Source organism: Ambystoma mexicanum, chromosome 1q (assembly GCF_040938575.1).
Source record: "Ambystoma mexicanum isolate Mex_15411 chromosome 1q, UKY_AmexF1_1, whole genome shotgun sequence".
Classification (NCBI taxonomy): domain Eukaryota; kingdom Metazoa; phylum Chordata; class Amphibia; order Caudata; family Ambystomatidae; genus Ambystoma; species Ambystoma mexicanum.
Genome location: NC_090922.1, coordinates 1,091,022,317 through 1,091,043,397, shown reverse-complemented (window position 1 = coordinate 1,091,043,397; position 21,081 = coordinate 1,091,022,317). Strand labels below are relative to the sequence as shown.

The following is a 21,081-nucleotide window of genomic DNA, read 5'->3' as shown; positions in this document are numbered from 1 at the left end:
TTTTAGCTGGGGTTCCGGCCAAACAAATACATCTGCTGCAGATGGTGCAAAATGCAGCGTTTAGGCTGGTGTTTGGAGTGAGCAAGTCCTCTCCTATTTCCAGGCTGTGGCGATCCATCCACTGGCTAGGCGTGGATGATAGGATTAGGTTCAAGACTGGGTGCATTATAAACAAATGTTTGAATAATCTAGCCCCCTCATGCGTGGTAGATGGGTTAAGGCTTTACCAACACACTCTGACCCTTCGATCAGGGGAGATCACATATTCTCTGTATTTGGAACAGCCTGCCATGGGAGATTCAGAAAGTAAAGTCTTTCCCAACGTTCCGTAAAAAGTTAAAAACCTATCTTTTTAAAAGGTTAGATGGACTCTGGTCATGGCCATTTAGTATGTTCCCGGAACTTGTATCTGTTCATGGTTTGTCCTTGCTGCCCAATACAAAATCCTCAATCAATCAATCAATCAATCAATCAATCTACCCAAGTGTCTAGTAATACACAGAAGAGAGTCTTCTCTCCAAAAGAGTGAGGCATCTCTTCAATGAAAACAGCTCTCCACTATGAAGATGAGCGTGCTCTGTGGTTTATTGGCATTTCATTCAGTTCAGTTAAAACAAACATTTTAATGGATTTACAATCAGATTATATTTTGCATAACAAGCGTTTTAAAAGAAAATATGATGCAGTTCCTAGTCAAAACCTTGGTGTCAAAAGTCCTAAATGTTAGGGATATAAAGAATTTAGATGATTCTGAAGTGTTAGTAAATACCCCCTTTTCTGTTAAACCACTGTACTTTATTCACTGATGTTTTAGAAGCCCAACTTACCACTTACCATTGCACTTTGGGAGCGTGAAAGGAGTGCTATCATGCGTCCTATTTATTTCAAACATTGAAGTAGTCATGGGTAGCACAGAACAGTTGTATTCGAACAAAGGCCCATATATCAATCAGCCCCTAAATGTAATTCTTCAAAAGTACACCTGGAGGGAGCATTGGTGATGCATTTTAGAATGAATCGTTGTAGGTCTGAAGCCCCCTTCTGAAGAAACGCACGTATTTCACTGTAAGCCTGACATGGTTCACTCGAGGCTACTCCATGTCTTCAAGTCAATGCAGGGCTGCACTGTATCACTACTACACATTACACAATATAATGGAAATCGGTTCCATGTAATAATGTCGCCACAAAAATCTCGCGATGCAAAAATATCGCAGAAAAATTGCCGTTCTTTGTGGCAACATTATTGCATGGAACATGCGGGGGACATCCCCGCAACCCCCAAACTTGAATTTTAATTTTTTTATTTTAATTTTTTTTTGCCCCTGTCCCCATATATATGGTCACCCATAAAATATCGCTGCAACCTTTTCCTGGCGATATTATTTACGGCGACCATATATATGGGGATAATATTAGCTGATACCTGTAAATCGACATTTCTATCCAGCCCATCTCCCTCCCTCTATTTCCTTGTCTCTCTCGCTTTCTCTCGCTATCCCTCTCTAACGCACACACTCTCTTTCTCTCTGGGGTTGCGTGAGAAAGATGGACCTAGATAGAAATGGTCATTTCAGTTATTCTCCTTTGTGTGTAGGGCAGCTGTACATTGTCACGCTGTATTGACTCTCCGACCACGGCTACCATCAGCTGAATAATGTCAAGCTTCCAGTCATCCGTCTATTTTTGCTACTTTGTGAAAGTTCCTGTAGCGTAGCAAATATTGGCCCTAAAAATGGCTCTCGCAAGAATATTTTTGGGGGTACATTTAGGAGGATAATTTGCACAATTCCCTGTGGTCTGAAGCTATGCTTCAAGGGGCCAACCATCATAAGTTCATTGTCTTAAATGAAATAACTGTGCACGATTCCTTTCTTTCAAGGGATCATCAAACATTTGCTTGAAAAGGTGTCGGTGGAGGCCGATGACTGTCGCCTGGGGCCAGCGGTTGTGAGAAGGGGCCTTTGTCTTCTGATGGATGCATGGGCTGCCTGTCTTTCTGCATCTGAGGGCCGTTTGTAAGAAAGTCATGTTTAATCTTCTTCGGATGCGAGCAGTCTTTGCCGTGAGTGGAAGCTCAGTAACTGGAGGAACTTGTTACTTACCTGGATGTAAGCAGCGTCTCGATTAAACTGAAATGCCATATGGTGTAAAGCAGTGAGGCTCTGAGCCAGGGGAGTTGCTAGGTCTGGAAAAGACCCGGGGCTAAGCTGATGTCGGAACTGTTGGGACTGGGGGCTAGCTAGTGTTTGGCTGTAGCTCCTGAGATTCTATCCGGGGCTACAACCAAAAGATCAGGGGCTATAGCCCCCTTAGCCCCCCCCTAGCAACGCCCCTGCTCTGAGCCAGTTGGAAAGTTTAATCTCGAAAGATGTATTAGGAACAACTCTCCTCTTTTTAAAGTAAGTTCTCTATTTCCAGAAGGTCATTACTCAGTTTGTGCTGTTGCTTTCTTGGTAAGAAATGTCAGCGCAATGTTAGCCTGTATTGTGCTACAATATTACGTTCAGGAAAAACAGACTCTGTGGCCACCCACGCTGACATTATTTGGCTTGAAGTAGCATGCTCCTGCATGTTGTAATTCGTGCAAGCAATTATACTCTGTACTAGAAATGTCAGCATTTTTGTTACAAACATATCGAATTAAAGTAGGAATTGCAACGCTTGATATTTTTCCAATATGGCTATATGGTGATTCTTGTGGCGATGAAGTCTGAATGGAGACTGTGGTTTAGGTGCCCCCGCCCCTCCTAAGGGATCTTGATATTAGATGCGGAACCCCTCCTTAGCCTCTCCTCATCGTCGCAGTCCATTCTGTGTGATGGATTTTCGTTCAGTGTGTTGTGCAGCTTGCAAATACTGTGTGTGTGTTTTTGTGCATCTACTTGTTGGTCGGTGTGCTCGGGCAAATCCTAGTTTTGGAGGCATACAGTGTATGCGCACTGCATAGGACCTGTCCCAGGTGTATCCCACTTACTGCGCTGATCTCCTTTCAGGGCTGGATATGATTCCTACTCTCTGCTTTTGTGATTGATGGGCAAAACAGTCAACTCTAAAAAATGGCTTCATTCAGTCGCTGTTAGGATCAGGTGAACTTGCCATGTTCTCCATAAGAGATACTTGAGCCAGACAGAGTGAAAGTCTGCCAGTCGTTCAGATCCTGTTCCTCAATGTCTTTGCAGTGCACACATGCCGTATCCTACATAAAAGGCGCTGTCTAGGGGCCTGGATTATATGTTGCACATGCAGGGCATTTCACCTTGCCGCCATCTTATCCAGTAGGCCGATATATATTTTGTCTTTTTTGAATATTTCCACCGCTCCCACATTTCTTTCATGACTCTCTGAGCATGGTATTTTGGTGGCATCTCTGTGCATCAATAGGAGGGGAGGATTGAGTGATGAGGCAGGAGGAGTTAACATTGAGGGCTGATGGGTGAAAGTGTGACTGAGGAGCGAGGAGGACGAGTGCGTAGAAGGGAGGAGAAATGAGGATGTCCTAAATTGGATGCTGTTTTGGAATGTTCCACAAAGTATAGTTCGCCCCGCAATGTCCCTTGCGCAAGTCACTGGATAGCATAATTCTGGGCACATCTTAATGATGGGGATGATCATTTATGAGGGAAAAAAATACTCTTCTTCTCCGGCTTCATAAGCTAAAAATATGAAAGCGAAATAGGCAAATGTTAGGGACCTCGTTTCATGGCCCAGTGGCAGTTGCATAACACAATCGTGCACAGATTTCCGCATGGCCTGTAGAGCAAATGGTGTCAGTAGGTGAACTTAGTCTAGAGTTTCATTAATTGGTGTGAGTGCCTAGTCTTGTTAATTCCCACCTTTATGTGTGAGCCAAAGGAAAGCTAATCTTGCTTATACGATGGGGAGTGGTGCATTATTATGTCATGTCAACCGCAGTCTAGATTGTGTGGGAAATCTCCTTTAGAATGAAGTTCTCGGCGTGTGGTAGAAGGAATCTAGCCGTGAACAGGGGTGGACTGGCCGACAGGGAAATCTGGGGATTTCCCAGTGGGTCTCTGCACCATGGGCCTCTTTTGTGTGGGCACTCTGGTTTTCTGCTCCTCTTACCTTCCCTCCCATGCAGCCCACCCCCACACCCTTCCCGTCCATCTCGCCTCACCCCACATCCTTTTGAAGAAAATCATTTGTTACAACCCTTCCAATATTTTATTCCCCACTCATAAAAAATGTTACATGCCAATCCTTTGTTATGTTTACCTACTTCCGAATCCCTACATAGAAGCAAATGTGCTTTCCAATTCTCTATTTGGACCCTTGTTTCCAAATCTTCTTGTGGGAGACTACTTTGATGGGTTGTGCTTGCTCACATGGTGTAATATGGGGCTACAATGAAAAGTATTTCCAGTGCTCCCTGGGCAGTGCGTTTTACCTGATAGTTTAACACTCAGAGTTACTTATAGGCACATATTTAGCTTGTTTCGATAAATGGACTAGGCAATGCATCAGCACACAGCAGGCAGCTACTATTATTTAATAATGTGGTACTGGTAACTGTTTCGCCTTGAGAGCGTTATCAGGTCCAGTGATTACTTGGGGGGCATGTGACCACTGCCTGATATGGTGCGCTACTGTCACCCCAATACTCTGCACATGATCCCGGCAACAATCAATGCCATATCATAATTGTAATAATAAAATGTTGGCACAAAGATAAAACCAAACAGAAATATCATGCCTGACTTCACACTTCTTCTGTTCATCGACTGAATCAAATTTCCATTCCATGTGCTTTGTGCTATCATAGAAGGTAGGATGGATACGCAAGCCCATGTAATGAGATGGCCTTCTTACAGCCAGGCATTGCCGAAGCTAGGAAGGCCAGAGGAGAGAAAGGTGCCCACATTCGAGTCTATCATATTATTTTGCTGCTGCCATTATGAATGGCAGTTGTAATTGCCTAACTGACATTCAAGATTGGTGTGCCGCCAATGGACTTTGTCTGAATGCCAGCAAGACGGAGATCCGCCTCATCGGCACACCTTCACCATCCTTTCCCCTCACTCTCTGGCCAGTCTCCCTTGACCCTCCTCCTACCCCCTCCTGCGAGTCGTATCTCTCCAGCTCTGAAATCTCTCCATTGGCTCTCAGTGGATGCAAGGATTAAATTCAAAACCCTCTGCATTATCCACAAAGCTTTCTGGGGCCTGGGTCCAAAATACCTTCATCTATCCCAGCGCAAATACCTCCCCTCTCGAGCTCTTCGCTCCTCTACCTCTAACTCCCTCAGGGTCAGTCGTTTTTCTAAGAAACGAGCTGGGGGTAGATCTCTGTCTTCGGCTGGGGCCTCCCTCTGGAACAGCCTCCCTGCCACTCTAAAACTTGAGGAGAACCATCTCCGATTCCGGAAGTACCTCAAGACCTTCCTCTTTGCTTCTGCCTTCGCTCCCCCTCTCCCCTGCTGATCTGTTCTCTCTTGGCAACGTGCACCTGGCCACCCTCTGTCCTTTGGGCCCAGGTACCTGCTCACCCTGCCACCCTCCAGCACTGCCTCCGGGCCACCCCTTGCACTGGGGTCAGTATCTGTACCAATACAGTCCCCCCATTTTTTTCTTCCTGCACTTATCAGACCTACCCTGTCTGCTGCCTTAAACTCAGCACTTGCCAATTGCTGGCTGCACTACCACTGTTTGTTGCCTTTATTATTTATTTATTCATTATTTATCAGTTTCTCCTTTGCTCTGCACTTTCCACTTCTCCCCCCTTCTATGCACTTTTCCCCTCCCCCTCTCCCATGCACCTATGCATTCTCAATGTCACTGGGCCTAGTAAGATCGCTGTTTTGTTCTCCCCTGTTCCCCTCCCTTGCCTTGTCACGCTCTGAAACACTTGTGTACGAGCGCGATAGAAATAAAATATCAATAATAATATCAATGCTGCTTGCAGCAATTGTCCACAGCATGGGTGGGAAAGGGAGAGCAAAGGGTAGGAAGATCTGAAAAACGTTGTTCAGCTCATGCCATACCACCTTCCAGTTGAATGGAGTGGCTACTGTATGAGGAGTACAGCACCCAGCAAGGCATTCGCTCAGCCATCTCCCCCTCTCTCGTGCTACACCACCGATGATAAAAATCTGCTATCAATTTACCACACCATTCAGGCATGGATGACTTCCCACCGTCTTTGCCTCCACGCTGACAAGAAGGAACTGTTCCTGGTGGGTTCTCAAACATCACTCAACAAGCTTGCCCCATCATTTAAATCATTTACTATATAGGGCAACACCATCCAAGTGTCCACCAATGTCAAGACTCTGGGCGTTTACCTTGATGCCACCTAGTTCCTATCCAGGCGGGTCAATGCAATTGCCTCCTCTGCGGCACACACCTCTCAACTTATCAATGCTTGCAGACCCTTTCTGACCCCTGACAACTGCATCACCATTGTGAGACCACTGGTTGGCTCCAAATTGGATTATTGCAATGTCCTATTTGCAGTTACTTCTTCTCGCAACATTAACAAACTGCAAAGCATTCAAAACAATACCGTCAAAGCCACTCTCCACATCCCGGAATTGGAACACATTTCCGCAGCAAGAAGAAAAGCACACTTGCTTCCAATCTCTGAGCGCATCACTTTCAAAACTTTAGCAATCATGCTAAACCCTCTAACTCGGCGCCAAAATACATCTCACAAAAACTCTCCAAAGCCCAATCTTCCAGACCTACGTGCTCCTCGCATTCGCATCAACTCACTATTTCCCACTTCAGATGCAAGAAAGCAGGGGGTATAGCTTGCTGGTCATAGCCGCTAAGGCCTGGAATGCCTTAACTTTGACATTGAGTTCGGAGCAATCATACTGGGTGTTCCGGAAACAACTTAAAACTATACTGTTCTCGCTGAATACACCTCCTGTTTGACCTTGCTGACTCTATCCGACTCCTTGCACTTTCATTGACTAGCCGTTCTTATTCCTTGTCATATGCATCCTGTGTGATGTAACGAGCGCCTTGATTCCTCCGCGCTTAGCGCGCTGTACAAATGCAATAAATCACATCTATAAATAAATAATATGCCCATTGTACGGGGCTTCTTGGCCAAGCACTTTTCGTTTTCAATATTTAAATACAAATACAAAGTCCTATTTTCTTCAACTAAATTCAATGTCATTCCTTTGCATATTAAATTATGTGCTTTTTTAAGTTTTGAAGGATACCTTTATATCTGCAGGCTAGAGATTGCAACCTTTTTTTTATTTTACATTTTTGGTCTAAACAGAATAACATCAAATATAAGGAAAACATCAACAATGTATGAACAGGTATGTGGATATTAATTCTGCACATAAACTCAAGATTTTAAAACGACCAGTTCCAGTACCTTTCTTGGGTTGTGTAACATATGTTCATAGTTTGCACTTTTAGTGTTGATGCAAACATAGAAGGCCTGATTCCTAAAGATGCGCACTGGAGTAAATCACGAGATGCACCTGAGTAGCTCAGCTTTGGGCTTGCTGCCTTATACCTGATTCTCAAAGCTAAAACTGGAGCCGCGATGCCCATGACAAAACCCGCTGTCAGTCGCATTTGCACGTGAGCATTTCAAAGATGTTTCAGACTTTGGAAACCTTTTGTAAGCTATCCTGTGAATATCTGAGCCGGACACAGATGTCTCCTGATATCTCGTTCAGTGAAAATCTTTGCCATTGAGGCCCAGAGCTCCCGGAGGAAATTAACCCGGGCAAATAGCAACTAATACTGTCAGATGCTACGGCCAGGTTAAGGAAATGAATTCAAAATGCCCAGTTCTTCTTAGGACTGTGTGGCTATACCATTCAAATGAAAATTGCATTAAAATATGGAGGTGTCCCTGTAAAAGCGTGCAGAAACTACAGTCAGGATTGTTTTCTAAACCAATTAGAAAAGCATGGTAGTTTACAAGACCGAGAGCAGCTTCACAGCACTATAGATCTCCTGGCTTTAGAACGGAAGTGATGTTGCAGCGTTCAGTGCTTGGGCACAGCAGGTGATCGGGAATGCTGTAAGGAGCGGCGGATGATCGGCCATCCCCTGCTAACCTAAGCTCAGGATAAGGCACAGCTCGGCCAGCATCCCAATTGTAAAATGTTGACCCATTTTCAGGCTCAAAATATATGAGAAAAAAGGCTCATATATCGAATTTCCATTCAGATTATTTGTAATTTGTTTGATCATTTTTAACCCCCCAATTACTTCTTACTTTTCAGGGGGCCCAGCTGAGCCCTAGTTACCAGCCTTATTAAAGCGATGGAAGTTATGTTTGTAATCACTGGCAGCACTGATTTGAAAGCCACACATCTACCATCTTCCTTTTATTAATTATTTTGTTGCAATGGCGAGGACTGCAGTGAAAAATAATAATATACAATAAGTTGTGGGGATATTCGAAGGTAAGCCTGTGGGGGAAAAGGTGTGGGTTTGGAGTTCCACTGTAGAAGGAAGGAACGTCTTCCGCAGTTGCCCCACCCCCTTCACCTGGACTTTACATTTGTAGTTATCCCCCGCGTGCATGAGCTTTCGCCATTGGATTGGGAGCCGGTTGCTGTGCTGACCTTCTCAAGCTTCGCCCAGATTTGTGGCAATCTGAATTATGTTCATCACCGCTCATCGTTGGGTTGAAGACCATGAGCTATTGCCTGCCAAGTTACAGGCAGGCACGCCATGCACGATAAGTACTGATTTCTAGGGAGGTGTGGGAAGGGGGCTTGCACACGCCTGTAAAGCTCAAAGCTAACAGCTTGTTAGAAGGATGTTCTCCTCATCAACCATACCTTGCACCAAACCTTGTGGTGCCAATATTATTTATCATTGGCAAGACACAAACTCACCTGCTTCAACCGCTACAGCCAACAAGCTTGGTGTCCACCGCACCAGGGATTGCCTGTGGATATATTGTGATATAGGCTGTGCCCCAGACCACCCTGAGCCTCATTTCATTGCAGAGATCAGCAGGAGTGTGTGTGGGGGACTAAGGGGTGTAGCTGCAATTGACCGAGTTCCTTCCAGGCGGTACCAGGTGACTAGTGGTCTCTATACATCGCAATAGGGTCAGGGAAGGAGAATGACTCTGGCAGCCCTTTAAGCTGTCAGGCGTGCCTCATCCTCAGCCAGTCGGGATGTATTAGAAGGAACCAGATATTTTCTGGGGGGTTGTTCTTTGCCTCCCTAGCCCCCGTTACAGGTTATTTATTAGTTCTCACTATTGACTTATTTGTAGCCTATCTCGACTGATTGGACATTTGAGAAGGCTAGTGGACTTGTAAGCCTAAAGCATCCCTGTAACTTTCACATTGCGAGGCGCCCAGATACCCCCAGGTCGGGTGCACCATGCAAATAAATAAACAAACAAACAAACAAGCAAACAAACTGTTAATTGTACACAATAAATAACTGCACCCAAGGACTAATGTAAAATCAATGCTGCAAGTGAAAAGTTTTTACGTGAGGAAGTGTATATTTGAATGTACATGGATGAGACGTCCCATCCCTCACCAATCACCCATCCCAACAACACTCTCCCCAATCACCAAACCCAGCAACACCCTCCCCGATAACCCACCCCAACAACACCCAACTATGCCATTACTGTGTCCATGCCTCACGTTTGTGCACATTTAGGCTTTGGGTCTGATTCCTGCAACCTTATGGTGAGGTGGCGCATTGAACGTCGTCTTGGCGTGCTTTCAAGGTATCCCTCAGTAGGTGTGTTGGAGGTGGGGGGCTCTGATCCCTGTGCACAAATGCACTGCAGTGTCAACTGCATAGCCTGTGAAAGTGCCTCTGCTGAGGAAAATGTGGCATCCGTGTGTTTGCGGACCCTTTAGCTCAGTGTGACCATCGCAGCAGTGGCAAGTCCCAGGGAGCGTGCCATGCAGCGGGCACACCCCTGCATGCAGCCACGCATAGCATGCATTTTGCACAGTTGTTCCCCTGCCATGTTGTGGATGTCCACCTGCTGGCACTCGATCTGATTCAAGCATGCACGGATATCCCGCAGGTTGCCATCCTCCAGTGGTGGTAGACTTTGTGGATTGGGGGGGCGAGGCTGAAATGAAGCCAGGTGCGCTGTCCCCCGCATATGACTCATACGCATCCCTGGCCTCCTCCTCTTCCTCATTGGTGTCGGTCATATCTGCAATGGACAACCATGACATGGGACGGGTTGCATGCTGCAGGGGAGTGCTGGTGCGTCGGGCAATTTCCACTGGCACATGTGCACTGTCAATGCCTTTGCTGTTCTGTGACACGTCAACTGTGTCTGGTGGGGGTACTGGTGGTAGCTGGGCAGCTGCTGTTGGTGGTGCTGCCTGGGTATCTGCAGGTGTTACAGCCATTGGCTGGGCTGGGCCTGCAGCACTGACATGCTTCCTGTTGGGGAATTGAGATAGGTTGTTACCACTTTCCCACACATGTCGTCGGTCATGCATTCAACCCATCCCATGATATATGTGTCCCAGTGTTGTTGGTATCATGTGTCTGACCTGGGTGGTATTGCTCAGATGGGTGGCCATGCAGGGGGCAACTTCATGCTGGGTGTGTCTGATGTGCATACATGTGCATTGTTTCGGGGTACCACTGGCATTGACAGGTGTTTAGCTGCATGACATGGCATGGATCAGGCTAGTTGACATGCCCATTGCTTTGCGCTGTGCTAGTGGATGCTTGCAATGGGGGGGGATATGCACTTGTACTTAATGATATGTCTGTGGGTGCCTGCTCCAGCCTCAGTGCCTCCAATGCCCTTGATTCACTCCATGTAGAGGAGTGTTGCTGAGGCGCTCCTCCCATGGCATGAATCGTAGGGGATCCACAGTGCCACCACCAGTGGCTGTGGACTCCCTCATGTGTTTCGCTGTGTCACTGCAGACCTTTGCTTTGAGTCCGTCCCACCTCTTGCGACAGTCCTTTCTTGTGCGGGGTGCGGCCCTACGGCCATCACATTGGCCACCACCTCTACTTATATGGCGGTTTTCCTTATGCTGCTTGTCTTCCGCTGCCTGGCCCCAAAAAGTTCATCTGCATGTTGCAGCACAGTGTCCGCAAGGACTGTTAGCTCTGCTTCTGCAAAATTGTGTTTCCGTAGGCGGGAATCCTTTGCTGGGGTGCTTTGCTCCTGGGACATCTTTTTGGCTCCGTTTTGGGCCTGGATGGCTGAGGTAACCAGTGGATAGAGTTGGATTGTGTTTTTAATGATGGGCGCTGCACTCCTTCCGGTTTCTGTGGCATTTCGGTTTCCAGCACTGTTATTACCGCCACACATTGTTTTCCCAGTGTTACTGCCATTTTTGGGGCAGGGACATTATTACCGCCATTTTGTGTCAGGTAATGCCAGCTACTTTAAATGTGTCCTCTGCTAATACCGGCATGCCAGGATTGCTGTTTCCGGCCTGGATTTGTGCGTGTGCCTGTATACTCATAGTATGCCGGGAATTAGGGCACCTGCCCCACCGGAATCGCTAATCCCGGAATGCCGGTTTTAGCAGATTTTTGCCAGATTACTCAGAATGAGCCCAATGTTTACTTTTAGGTTGCAATATTTTTAGCCTTCAACATTTTAATTTTCTGTTGGATTTTAATATTCACATATCCTTGAATCTTTTGTACTTAGACTAGTACCTGACAACCCAAGTCTAGAAGCCACATTGCACATTTGGGGCTGGGGTTCTGTACAAGGCTTGAAGCATTCCCCTCTTTTATTGATCGCCATAGCACTTTAATAGCCCCTTAAGGGCCAAACAAAGTTGTATAGGATTCCATCTGGTATTGTGATTTTTGCACTAGCGTCAAGCACTTTTATTGAATTCGTACCTAAGTTGGGCAGGTCCACTCACTTACCTCGAACTGGGTGTGCGCAAGTGCCACGATTGTAACTTGCATTGTTCCACAGGTTTTGCACTAAGCATGAGGCACTTTAGCACTAGGCACTTTGATAAATATAGTCCATGAACCCATAGACTTCCAATATGTCTAAAAGAAAGGCTGCCAGCCTGCCATCCATCGCTACTCCAAGTTTGTCGATCGAATTGACGAGGCTAATGCCATGATCGTCGAAATTGCAGGGCTCTCCTGTATGACATTGAGCTTGGGCAACAAGGGAATGAAAGTTGACTCATATTGTAGCGTGGTTACTAATGACGAGGTGTCTGCCACGGCTAGTAAGGAAGCTGGTTTATCCTTCCACTTCTCACCAGTTACAGAAGAGGAAGTAATCAAGATAATCGCCAGTCTCAAACCATCCAACTGCAAAGGTGACATTTGTCCCGCCCCCGTCATCAAAGACGGAGCGAATGAGCTAGCCCCTCTCATCACCTCTTTGATCAATTCTTCCTTCAAAAACTCAGTGGTCCCCAATAACCTCAAAGAAGCGTGGGTCCACCCCCTGCTCAAAAAACTTAACCTAGACCCTAACATCCCCACTAATTACAGACCCATCACCACAGTCCCATTTCTCCTCAAAATCTTGGGCAGGGTTGCCTTCCTCCAAATACAACCACATTTGGAAGACAATAACCTCCTAGGCCTGCGACAATCCGGCTTTAGACCAAGGCATGGGACTGAAACGGACCTAAAAATCCAAATGGATGATGCCAAAGACAAGGGCAAACTGGCCATTTTGCTCTTGTTGGATCTATCCGCTGCCTTCGATCTGGTTGACCACCAGATCCTCACTCAACACCTCTCCTCGGCTGCTGCATTCTCTCAGAATGCCACTAAGTGGATCCAGGCATTTCTGTCTGACAGATCGACTAGGGTCTTCGCCCCCTCCGCGGCTGCGGATCCTATCCCAATTACATGTGGAGTGCCCCAAGGCTCCTGTATTTCGCCCACACTTTACAACATCTTCACAAAGCTCCTCTTTGACCGTCTTGACGATCTGGGTGTCAGCTACACTAATTACGCGGATGACACTCAGGTCCTCATCACTCTCACTGGCAGCTATGAAGAAGATGTTGCAAAGCTTAATGAAATCTACTTAGAAATCCAAGCCTGGATGGCCACACACAGTCTTTGCCTCAACGACGATAAGACAGAACTGCTTATCGTAGGTTCCTAGGCTCGCCTCAACAAACTGGAACAAAGGTGCCAATCCTTTACCATTGATGGCAACATCATAAAAGTTTCCAAAGAGGTCAAAACACAAGTTGTCTACCTCGACTCCACCTTGTAACAAAAAAAACAAATAAAGTCCACCATCGCAGCTACTACCTACACCAATAAATTGATCAATGCCTGCAGGCCTTTTCTCTCCCCCTCAAGCTGCCTCACCTTATCTAGAGCGTTGATATTGTCTAAATTAGACTACTGCAACACACTCTACCTAGGCACCACTACTAAAAACTTGAACAGCCTCCATATCCTTCAAAACAATGCATTAAGATGTGCCCTCAACTGCCCGCGCAAGGCTCACATATTCACGGTTAGCAAAGAAAGGCATTGGCTCCCGATCTGTGACAGAATTAAGCTAAGAACGCTGGTCATCACCCACAAGTGCCTGTCACGCACTGCCCCTCGCTACCTCTCAGACAAATTTTCTAGACACTGCTCTATTAGACCCACCGGAACCCCTTACCTGCACCAACTAAAGATCCCCAACTACAACCTAAAAACAGCAGGTGGTTCCAGTTTCCCAGTTCTCGCAGCGCAATGCTGGAACGCTCTCCCTCTTGCAATTAGATCGGAAGCCGCGTTTTGGCCATTCAGAGCAATGGTGAAATCATGGCTATTAGCTTAAACATTTAGGGCCTCATTACACGGAAGGCGGTGATCCAGGGTGCTATTAGCACCCTGGACCATGCCGGTAAATTACCGGCACCGCCTTGGCGGAAAGGGGATTTACCGCCCCATTCCAAGGTTGGTGGGACGGTAAATCCCCCTTCCGCCATTGCCCTTCCCCATTCCCATTTCTGCCCCATAGGGCTCTATGGGAATGGGGAAGGCGCTAATTACGGCACCACAATTTTGCGGTGCCGTAATTAGCTCCGAGGTCCCTTAGCGGGTTGGTTTTTAACGCCTGCAAAAAGCAGGCGTTAAAGCACCAACCCGCTAAGGGACCTCATAGTAAGGCGGTAATGGTTAACGGTCACCGTTACCATTAACGGTGGCCGTTAACCATTACCGCCTTCCGTGTAATGAGGCCCTTAGTCTCTCACCTACACGCTCGGCCAGCCGCCGTTCTCCACCATGTAGTAATGTTTTCCCTGCCTATATCCTATTCAGGACCACCCTGTAACCCGGTCCTCACTCTCCAATGTAACCATCTTGTACCTTGTTTTCTATTTATTCTACTATCTGTAGGTAACTACTCAGAGCATGGACTAATGTATGTGCTCTGATTGTTGTATTATTGTGCTCTTGTAACGATATGTAACTCTGCTGTGCACATGATTATGCGCCCAGCTACCTGAGGGTTCGGACGCGCTTTATAAATAAACAAACTAAACTAAACTAAACTAATCTAGCCAAGCAAAGAAACCCTCCCCCATGCAAGCTCAGTGTAGAGGAGATGCGACAAATAGCCTGGGATAATTTGAGGACCCACAAAATTCCTCTCAATGCTTTAGTGGAAGTTGGGGAAATGTTGTTTGGTTATGAAGTTCCCAACCACCCTGATCAGCACGATGGGGAATTATTTAGCATACCAGTTTAGGTCAACCACCACCCTACTGGAGACATTATACAGGGAAGTGATGGAGGGGGCATGGGTGGGGCTGGAGATGCACTGGGCTCAGATGTAACCCGGTGCACCTTTTATCACCCAAACCTGTTATTAGTAACAGGTTTGAGATCTTGAGTGACCAGGAGACAGGCGCCAATATCATTTCTGAACCCATTCCCTCTGGCCCCGTATCCCAGACGGTCGAGACAGGGGGTAATACTAGCATAGATTGTGGTATGCGCTGTTGTGCGGGCTGCAAGCATGCACTATTGCTGGTTGCATCACTGCAAATAGAAAACAAAGTACTGAAATTAGAATTGAGCAAGCACCATGGGGTGGTGGAGGGGTTGGTTTCACGCTCACGGCCACCTTTGGAGCGTAAAGCAGTAAAGACTGTGATGGCAGATAGGGTTCCTGAGTTTGAGGGCCGGGCGCCAGGTGGGATACAAAAGAGCAACTGTGACATACTGACAGGGCACACTCAGGAGAATACAACAGTCCATTTGGCCCCACATCCTCGCCCGCATGGGCAGGGCCATGAAATAAAGCCTGTCAAGGGCATGTTCCCCAATACTTACACTAAGCAAAGCAGCGACAATGGTAGTAACCCGCCGCCCACTTATTTCTATCTGGCGGATGTCCCTGAACCATTGAATTTAAAACACAAACCGGGGGACAGCCTGACTAATAAGGTTACCCATTGGCTGAGGGCAAAAATGGGGTGTCTTTTGATTATTCGTAGTGATATAGCACCCTGTGTAAGATTGGCAGGCCCATATGGCAAGGATTTGATTCAAACTCAATGAAAGACTACAAAATGGTGCAATATATATTGGCAATTGAACAGCAATCATTAATGCAAGTTGTCTCCATATCACAAAAAAATGACCCTGCCATTGTGTCAGTTGGACCAAGCATATTCATTGCTGGAGAACAAGCTTGCTCGGTTCCTTCAGTATATTGGTCACGGGGGATCTCAATCTCCAGGTTGAGCCATTGGAAAGCAAGACCGAAATTATGGATGAGAAAGATATTCACTGGGCATAGGCAGCCTCAACTCTATTAAACCAAAAAGGCAACATAGGAATGCTGAAGTTAACTATTCTGTAGCTTTCGGCCAACCTTGGGGCTTGTTATGGTCGTTTCCCTGGGGATGATCCTGTGGTTCTGACCTTTGATAACGAGCTGGCCCAAAGCAGAATAGACTACCTCTTTGCAAATGTAGAAGCTTGGTATCTTGTGAATAGCTTCAGCATCCAGCGCAGGATGGAAAGTGATCATCATCACCTGGTGCTGGAGGTCAAGGAGTCCTTTCGGGCACTGATGGATGCCGGAGAAATATAAGACATCTGAGTCTCGGGTCCCACTGGTTCTTACTGGCCATGCTAGATGCAACATCAAGTGGGGGAAACCTTGACCTGGATAAAATTCTGCCCATGGCATATCGCGACATGATTCCACTCCTGGACAAGTTTGTTACTACAGACTCGCTGGATGGTGCAATACTAGTCAATTTATATGAGAAGCTGACTGGGAAGTTGCAGCCCATGCTTTCAAAGCCACAGAAATCAATGAAAAATACACATAGGTCAGGACCCCCTGGTATCATATGGAGCGCAGGCAGGCCAAAGGTGAGGATACCTGGGGTGCATTATTGACTTTGATAGGTAACGGTGATTCCAGGTGCTGTCTGGGGCATAATGTGGGTAGGGTGTAACATTGGGTATACATTGCAGGGTTGTATTACTGAATACACCTGGCTGATTACTTCTCAGGGCTTTACAGGAAAGAGAGATCTCTAATTCGGGGTATTACCGAGAAGGGTACTATAGTCTGAGGGTGGTAGTGCATGAGCACCCAGCGCTCGTCCTCACAAGTGAGGAAGTAGGTAGAGCCCTACTCAGCCAAAAATCAGGGAAGGCCCGGGCCCAGAAAGGGTCCCAATAGACTTGTATGCTACAGAGCCGGTTATTTGGATCCCTTATCTTACTTAATTATTTAATGCTGTTTTGAAATAAAATGTTGTCCCCGCATCATGGACCTGCGCATTAGATAGTTCCCATTTACAAAAAGGGAGCTAGAGAATCGCCTGCTGATTACCACCCAACATTATTACTGGACGCAGGGGGCAAAATCTATCACAGTGCAATACTCTCTCATCTTGAATTCTGGATTACAGACAACCATATTATCAGCCACTGCCAAGCAGGGTTTAGTGGGGGGTTGAGCACAGTCGATCAAAACCTACGGCTGAGATTGATATGTGATAAGTATGCTGTCCTCAGGAAAATGTGCGTCTACGCAGTCTATGTAGATTTGTGGACAGCATTTGTTACAGTGCCCAGGAGCCGTCTGTGGGAGGTCCTTCGAGGTCTAAACATTCTGGTACACCTGCTACATGCCATCCAGATCCTGTACCCGGGCAACATAGCTGTGGTCCATTGGGGAATAGATGGCAGTAAATTATTTTGTATCTTTATTAAAGGAGTACTCGGCGAGCTCCTGGCTTCCCAGTGAGATGCCCCCACGTTAGCTGGAGACAAGAATCCGGCCCTATTGTTTGCTGATAACGCTGTATTATTGTTATTCTCACCTACTAGTGCACGCCAGCAATTAGGGATATTCGTAGATTTCTTTAAGACTAACGGCCTGGCTCTCAACATCACAAAGACAAAATCAATGGTGTTTAGTTCCCGATCCAGGAGAAATCACAGAGGATTAAGGCTGGAATTGGACGAGCGCCCAGTCAAACAGGTTGATTTTTATGACTAACTGGGGGTAAGGGTAATGTTGCTGGAACATGCATCTGGACAAAGCAAGGGTTACATTGGCAAGGTACAGTGGCGCCCTTGCAAGGTTCACTACTGAGCAGGGCAACGGCGCAGTCCGTGTCTCTTTTGAGGCCTCTAAAGCCCAAGCTAGGCAGGCCGCAATTAATGGGCTAGAGTTATGGGGGCAGGCAAGTATCCGGTCCCTAGCTACTGTAAAAAATATGTATTTAAAGGCCATCTTGGGTTTACCTCTCTCTGCATCCACCTTATCTATATTCCTAGAAACAGGGATACAACGTATGAATTCATCATGCGATTGCGGCCTGCCGTTTACTGGGCTCCACTATGGTCAAATGGTTCCCTGCTTCAATGCAAAGATGCTTTGATCAATGCCATTACCCAAGCAGGGGTTCTTCCTTACTGTGGATTATCTGTGTTAAGGAGCTGTTAGACCACCTGGGTCTCAGAGAGCACTGGACTAATCCAAGTATTATATCCAATTTCACCAAGTCAGCGTTAAAGGCTGCAGTGTTGGTAAAGACTGACGGCGACAATGGCTCTAAGGCTGCAGGGTCGTCGGTCGCGACAATGGCTCTAAGGCTGCAGGGTCGTCGGTCGCGACAATGGCTCTAAGGCTGCAGGGTCGTCGGTCGCGACAATGGCTCTAAGGCTGCAGGGTCGTCGGCCGCGACAATGGCTCTAAGGCTGCAGGGTCGTCGGCAGCGACAATGGCTCTAAGGCTGCAGGGTCGTCGGTCCTGATGCGTTACTGCAGCATAAAGTTGAATGAGGGTTATGAGGTTGTTTAAGCTGCGCATAGGGATCTTACCGACTGCAAGCCTTTTGCCATAAATGGAATAATAATGACTCTTCCATGTGCCCGTTGTTTGGCAGCACAAACGAAACTAGCTCCACTTTTTAATATGTTCAGCGACACTGTCATTGAGGGCTTGGTACCTAAAGCCATGATTTCTGGCTCGAGGTTGTTGGACGATTGATGAGGCCATGTGTGTGTTCATTCTAGCGATGTGCCTGCAGTGTATATTACCTGTAAATGCCTTGTGTAGGCCTGGAGGGTAAGACTGAAAAAGGGTCAGAGGTACTGATAATGATGCTGGCAGATGTGACTTATTTTTCTAGGTTGTTTTTATCAAATCAAATGTTATCTAGTTTTCTGTGTCGGCCATTTTTTCCTTCCATTTATTGTATTGTTTATGATGGATGTTTGCTTTTATGACATTAATAGAGCATTAGGAAATGATATTCTAAGGCGCTATCATTTGTTTGAAATCAAATGTATGTTTATTTTCCACGAGCATATTGCAAGGCACGTTTTCCATGGTAAAATAGAATAGAAAAGGCACCAGTGGGACGATGAATCTGAACGGGGCTTCTGCAATAAGTGGCCCCTAAGGCGCAGGGACACTGGCTTTGTAAAATAGTTGTGTGCGCGCGCGCGCCGAAGCAATGTGTTTCCCACATGTGCTGTCTGGGATCCTGTCCAGCTTTTTAATCAGCTGGCCAGACACTTTAGCATGATGGATTGAAAGGAGACTGATGGCTGAAAAGATCTGGCATTGAGCGCTGACTTTGTCTTCCATTTCCACATACAGTTCTTTCCAGGTGGATATAATCATTGATATCAGACCACTTCTACCAGACGCCATGCTTGTGCGAGATCTTGTGCTTATCCTCAAGTGTGAAAAGGCCGTCAATTGGGTTATCAAATCACATGACGTTCAAGGAAAACTGGAAGTGTTTGTAAGTTGATGAAACTCTTGTCTTATCTTCCTGTTTTGAACGGAATCTTCCTGCTAACAGCTAATGTAGAATTGAAATATTTGCTCAGTGTTTGTGTGTGTGTGTGAGAGAGAGAGAGAGAGAGAGAGATATCAGACCCCCTATGAAGAAGCTAAAGGCCAACGTGCTGGGCTCAGTCTTTAGATGGCCCACGACACCAATGATGAGCAACTTTTTGAAACTAAAGATCCTTTGAATTGGGGTGAAAGATGTATCTAATGACCCTATAGGAAGTTGAAATTGCTATGCAACCTCATGTGCTCAGATGGGGTGAGTGGGCACCAGAGCACAATGGGTTTAAGGACCCCGCTCACTAACAGCTATCACAACTGCCATCCAGCCCCCCAAAACGTTGATGCTGGCATGCATGCATTTGTGCGTGTGTGCATGCACTCCAATCCATTACTTGCACAAGCAGTGCCCAGTAGTTTAGAGTTGGGTCTTCTTGAGTACAGAGGTCCCTATTTCGAGGTGAGCCCAGCGCCAGGCTGAAAAGCAGTGTTGTATGGCGTGCGACAGCGCCTGCCACTTGGTGCGGCACATTGTTATTGGGACAGTGAAGTCCCCATTGTGTGGAGCAAAGCGCTGCAGATAGGTAAGAAAAACGGCCCCTTTTGTGGTGTTTTTGATGTCGGCGCTATCCAGTGCCATGCTCTGCACCCTGGAATATTGCACAGTCTTCAACATTCATCGTGATGGGCTCTCGACTGCCTCACGACCAGTCGGGACAAATGTGCATACAACAGTGTGGAATACTGGAGTAATCCTGCCAAATATTGTGACGTTACGCCTGTCACACATTATCAGAAACAGAGGTTTCACATATTGTCTAGTCATCAGATCTTTAAATTGTCAGCGATTCACCAAAATACCACAATCCGTATTGGTACAAATGCGTGCAATGATAAACAATAAAAAAACTTCTGGTGTAAATTGGGAATTGACTTTTTGTTAGCTAGATCACAGTGGCACAATGGTGTGACTAAAAAGCATGGCAGTACAATTTGTCAGCACACACTGAGCATGGCTTGAATGCCGCATTTAGAATGGGGTTGTGGAGCATTGACAATTGCAGTGCATGCAGAACACATATTAAAAACGTCTTCTTGTTCCGACCTGCAAAATAGACGAAATCTGTATAGGAGGGTACACAATGAGAACTTCTCTCTAAGCATATTCTTTTTAGGTTTTGCTGGAGCTAGCTTTGCTCCCATTCCCGTCAGAGCTAATGATGATACGTGCAAGGGAGGGATCCTGTTGTCAATCAGCTACTCCCTCCTGTGCATCCTGCTGAAAGCTCTTTCAGAGCAGTGGCCATTTTCAATGGGCCAGTAGAGCTGCCTAAATTGGGGACAGGTTTGTTGACTGCTGCTTTAACAGGCTAATTTTATTTAATTTCTGCTTGTATAATAAATAACTTTTCAATGCTGTGAGTGGAACTGTCTATATGTGAGAGATATTTGTTGATGCTTTCATGAAACGGTTTTCCTTTCTATGCTTCTCGTGCATTGATCGTGTTTTTCACATTCATGCTGTATTTTAATTTGGTTTAACAATAAAATAGCTAGGCTTTCCAAATGTGTAACATTCAATTAAAGCAGCATTTTTAATGGTCACACATGCCTTACAACTGTTATCTCTGGCGGCTGAATTGTGCAGAGAAGGTCAAGCTGTACACACAGAACGTAAATGGATATTGAAGGCAGCAGTTCAACAACAGCCAACCAATGTCCTCACAATGGATAGATAACATATAGCCAAGGGATAGAGGTAAACTTTTTATGTTGACTGCAGTTTACCAAACCACCCAGAAGATGTCCTCACCACTGAAGTAGTAGATT

The 21,081-nt window shown here is 46.3% G+C and overlaps 1 protein-coding gene across 2 annotated transcripts in view; it reads left to right on the top strand.

Moving 5' to 3' along the window:
* TGFBR3 (transforming growth factor beta receptor 3) overlaps positions 1 to 21,081 on the top strand; it is a 486,836-nt gene that overhangs the window by 287,460 nt on the left and 178,295 nt on the right. For both annotated transcript variants that reach the window (XM_069641782.1, XM_069641781.1), the window contains exon 6: positions 19,054 to 19,201. In XM_069641782.1, the coding sequence (XP_069497883.1) occupies positions 19,054 to 19,201 (148 nt within the window). The remainder of the gene's footprint in view (positions 1 to 19,053; positions 19,202 to 21,081) is intronic.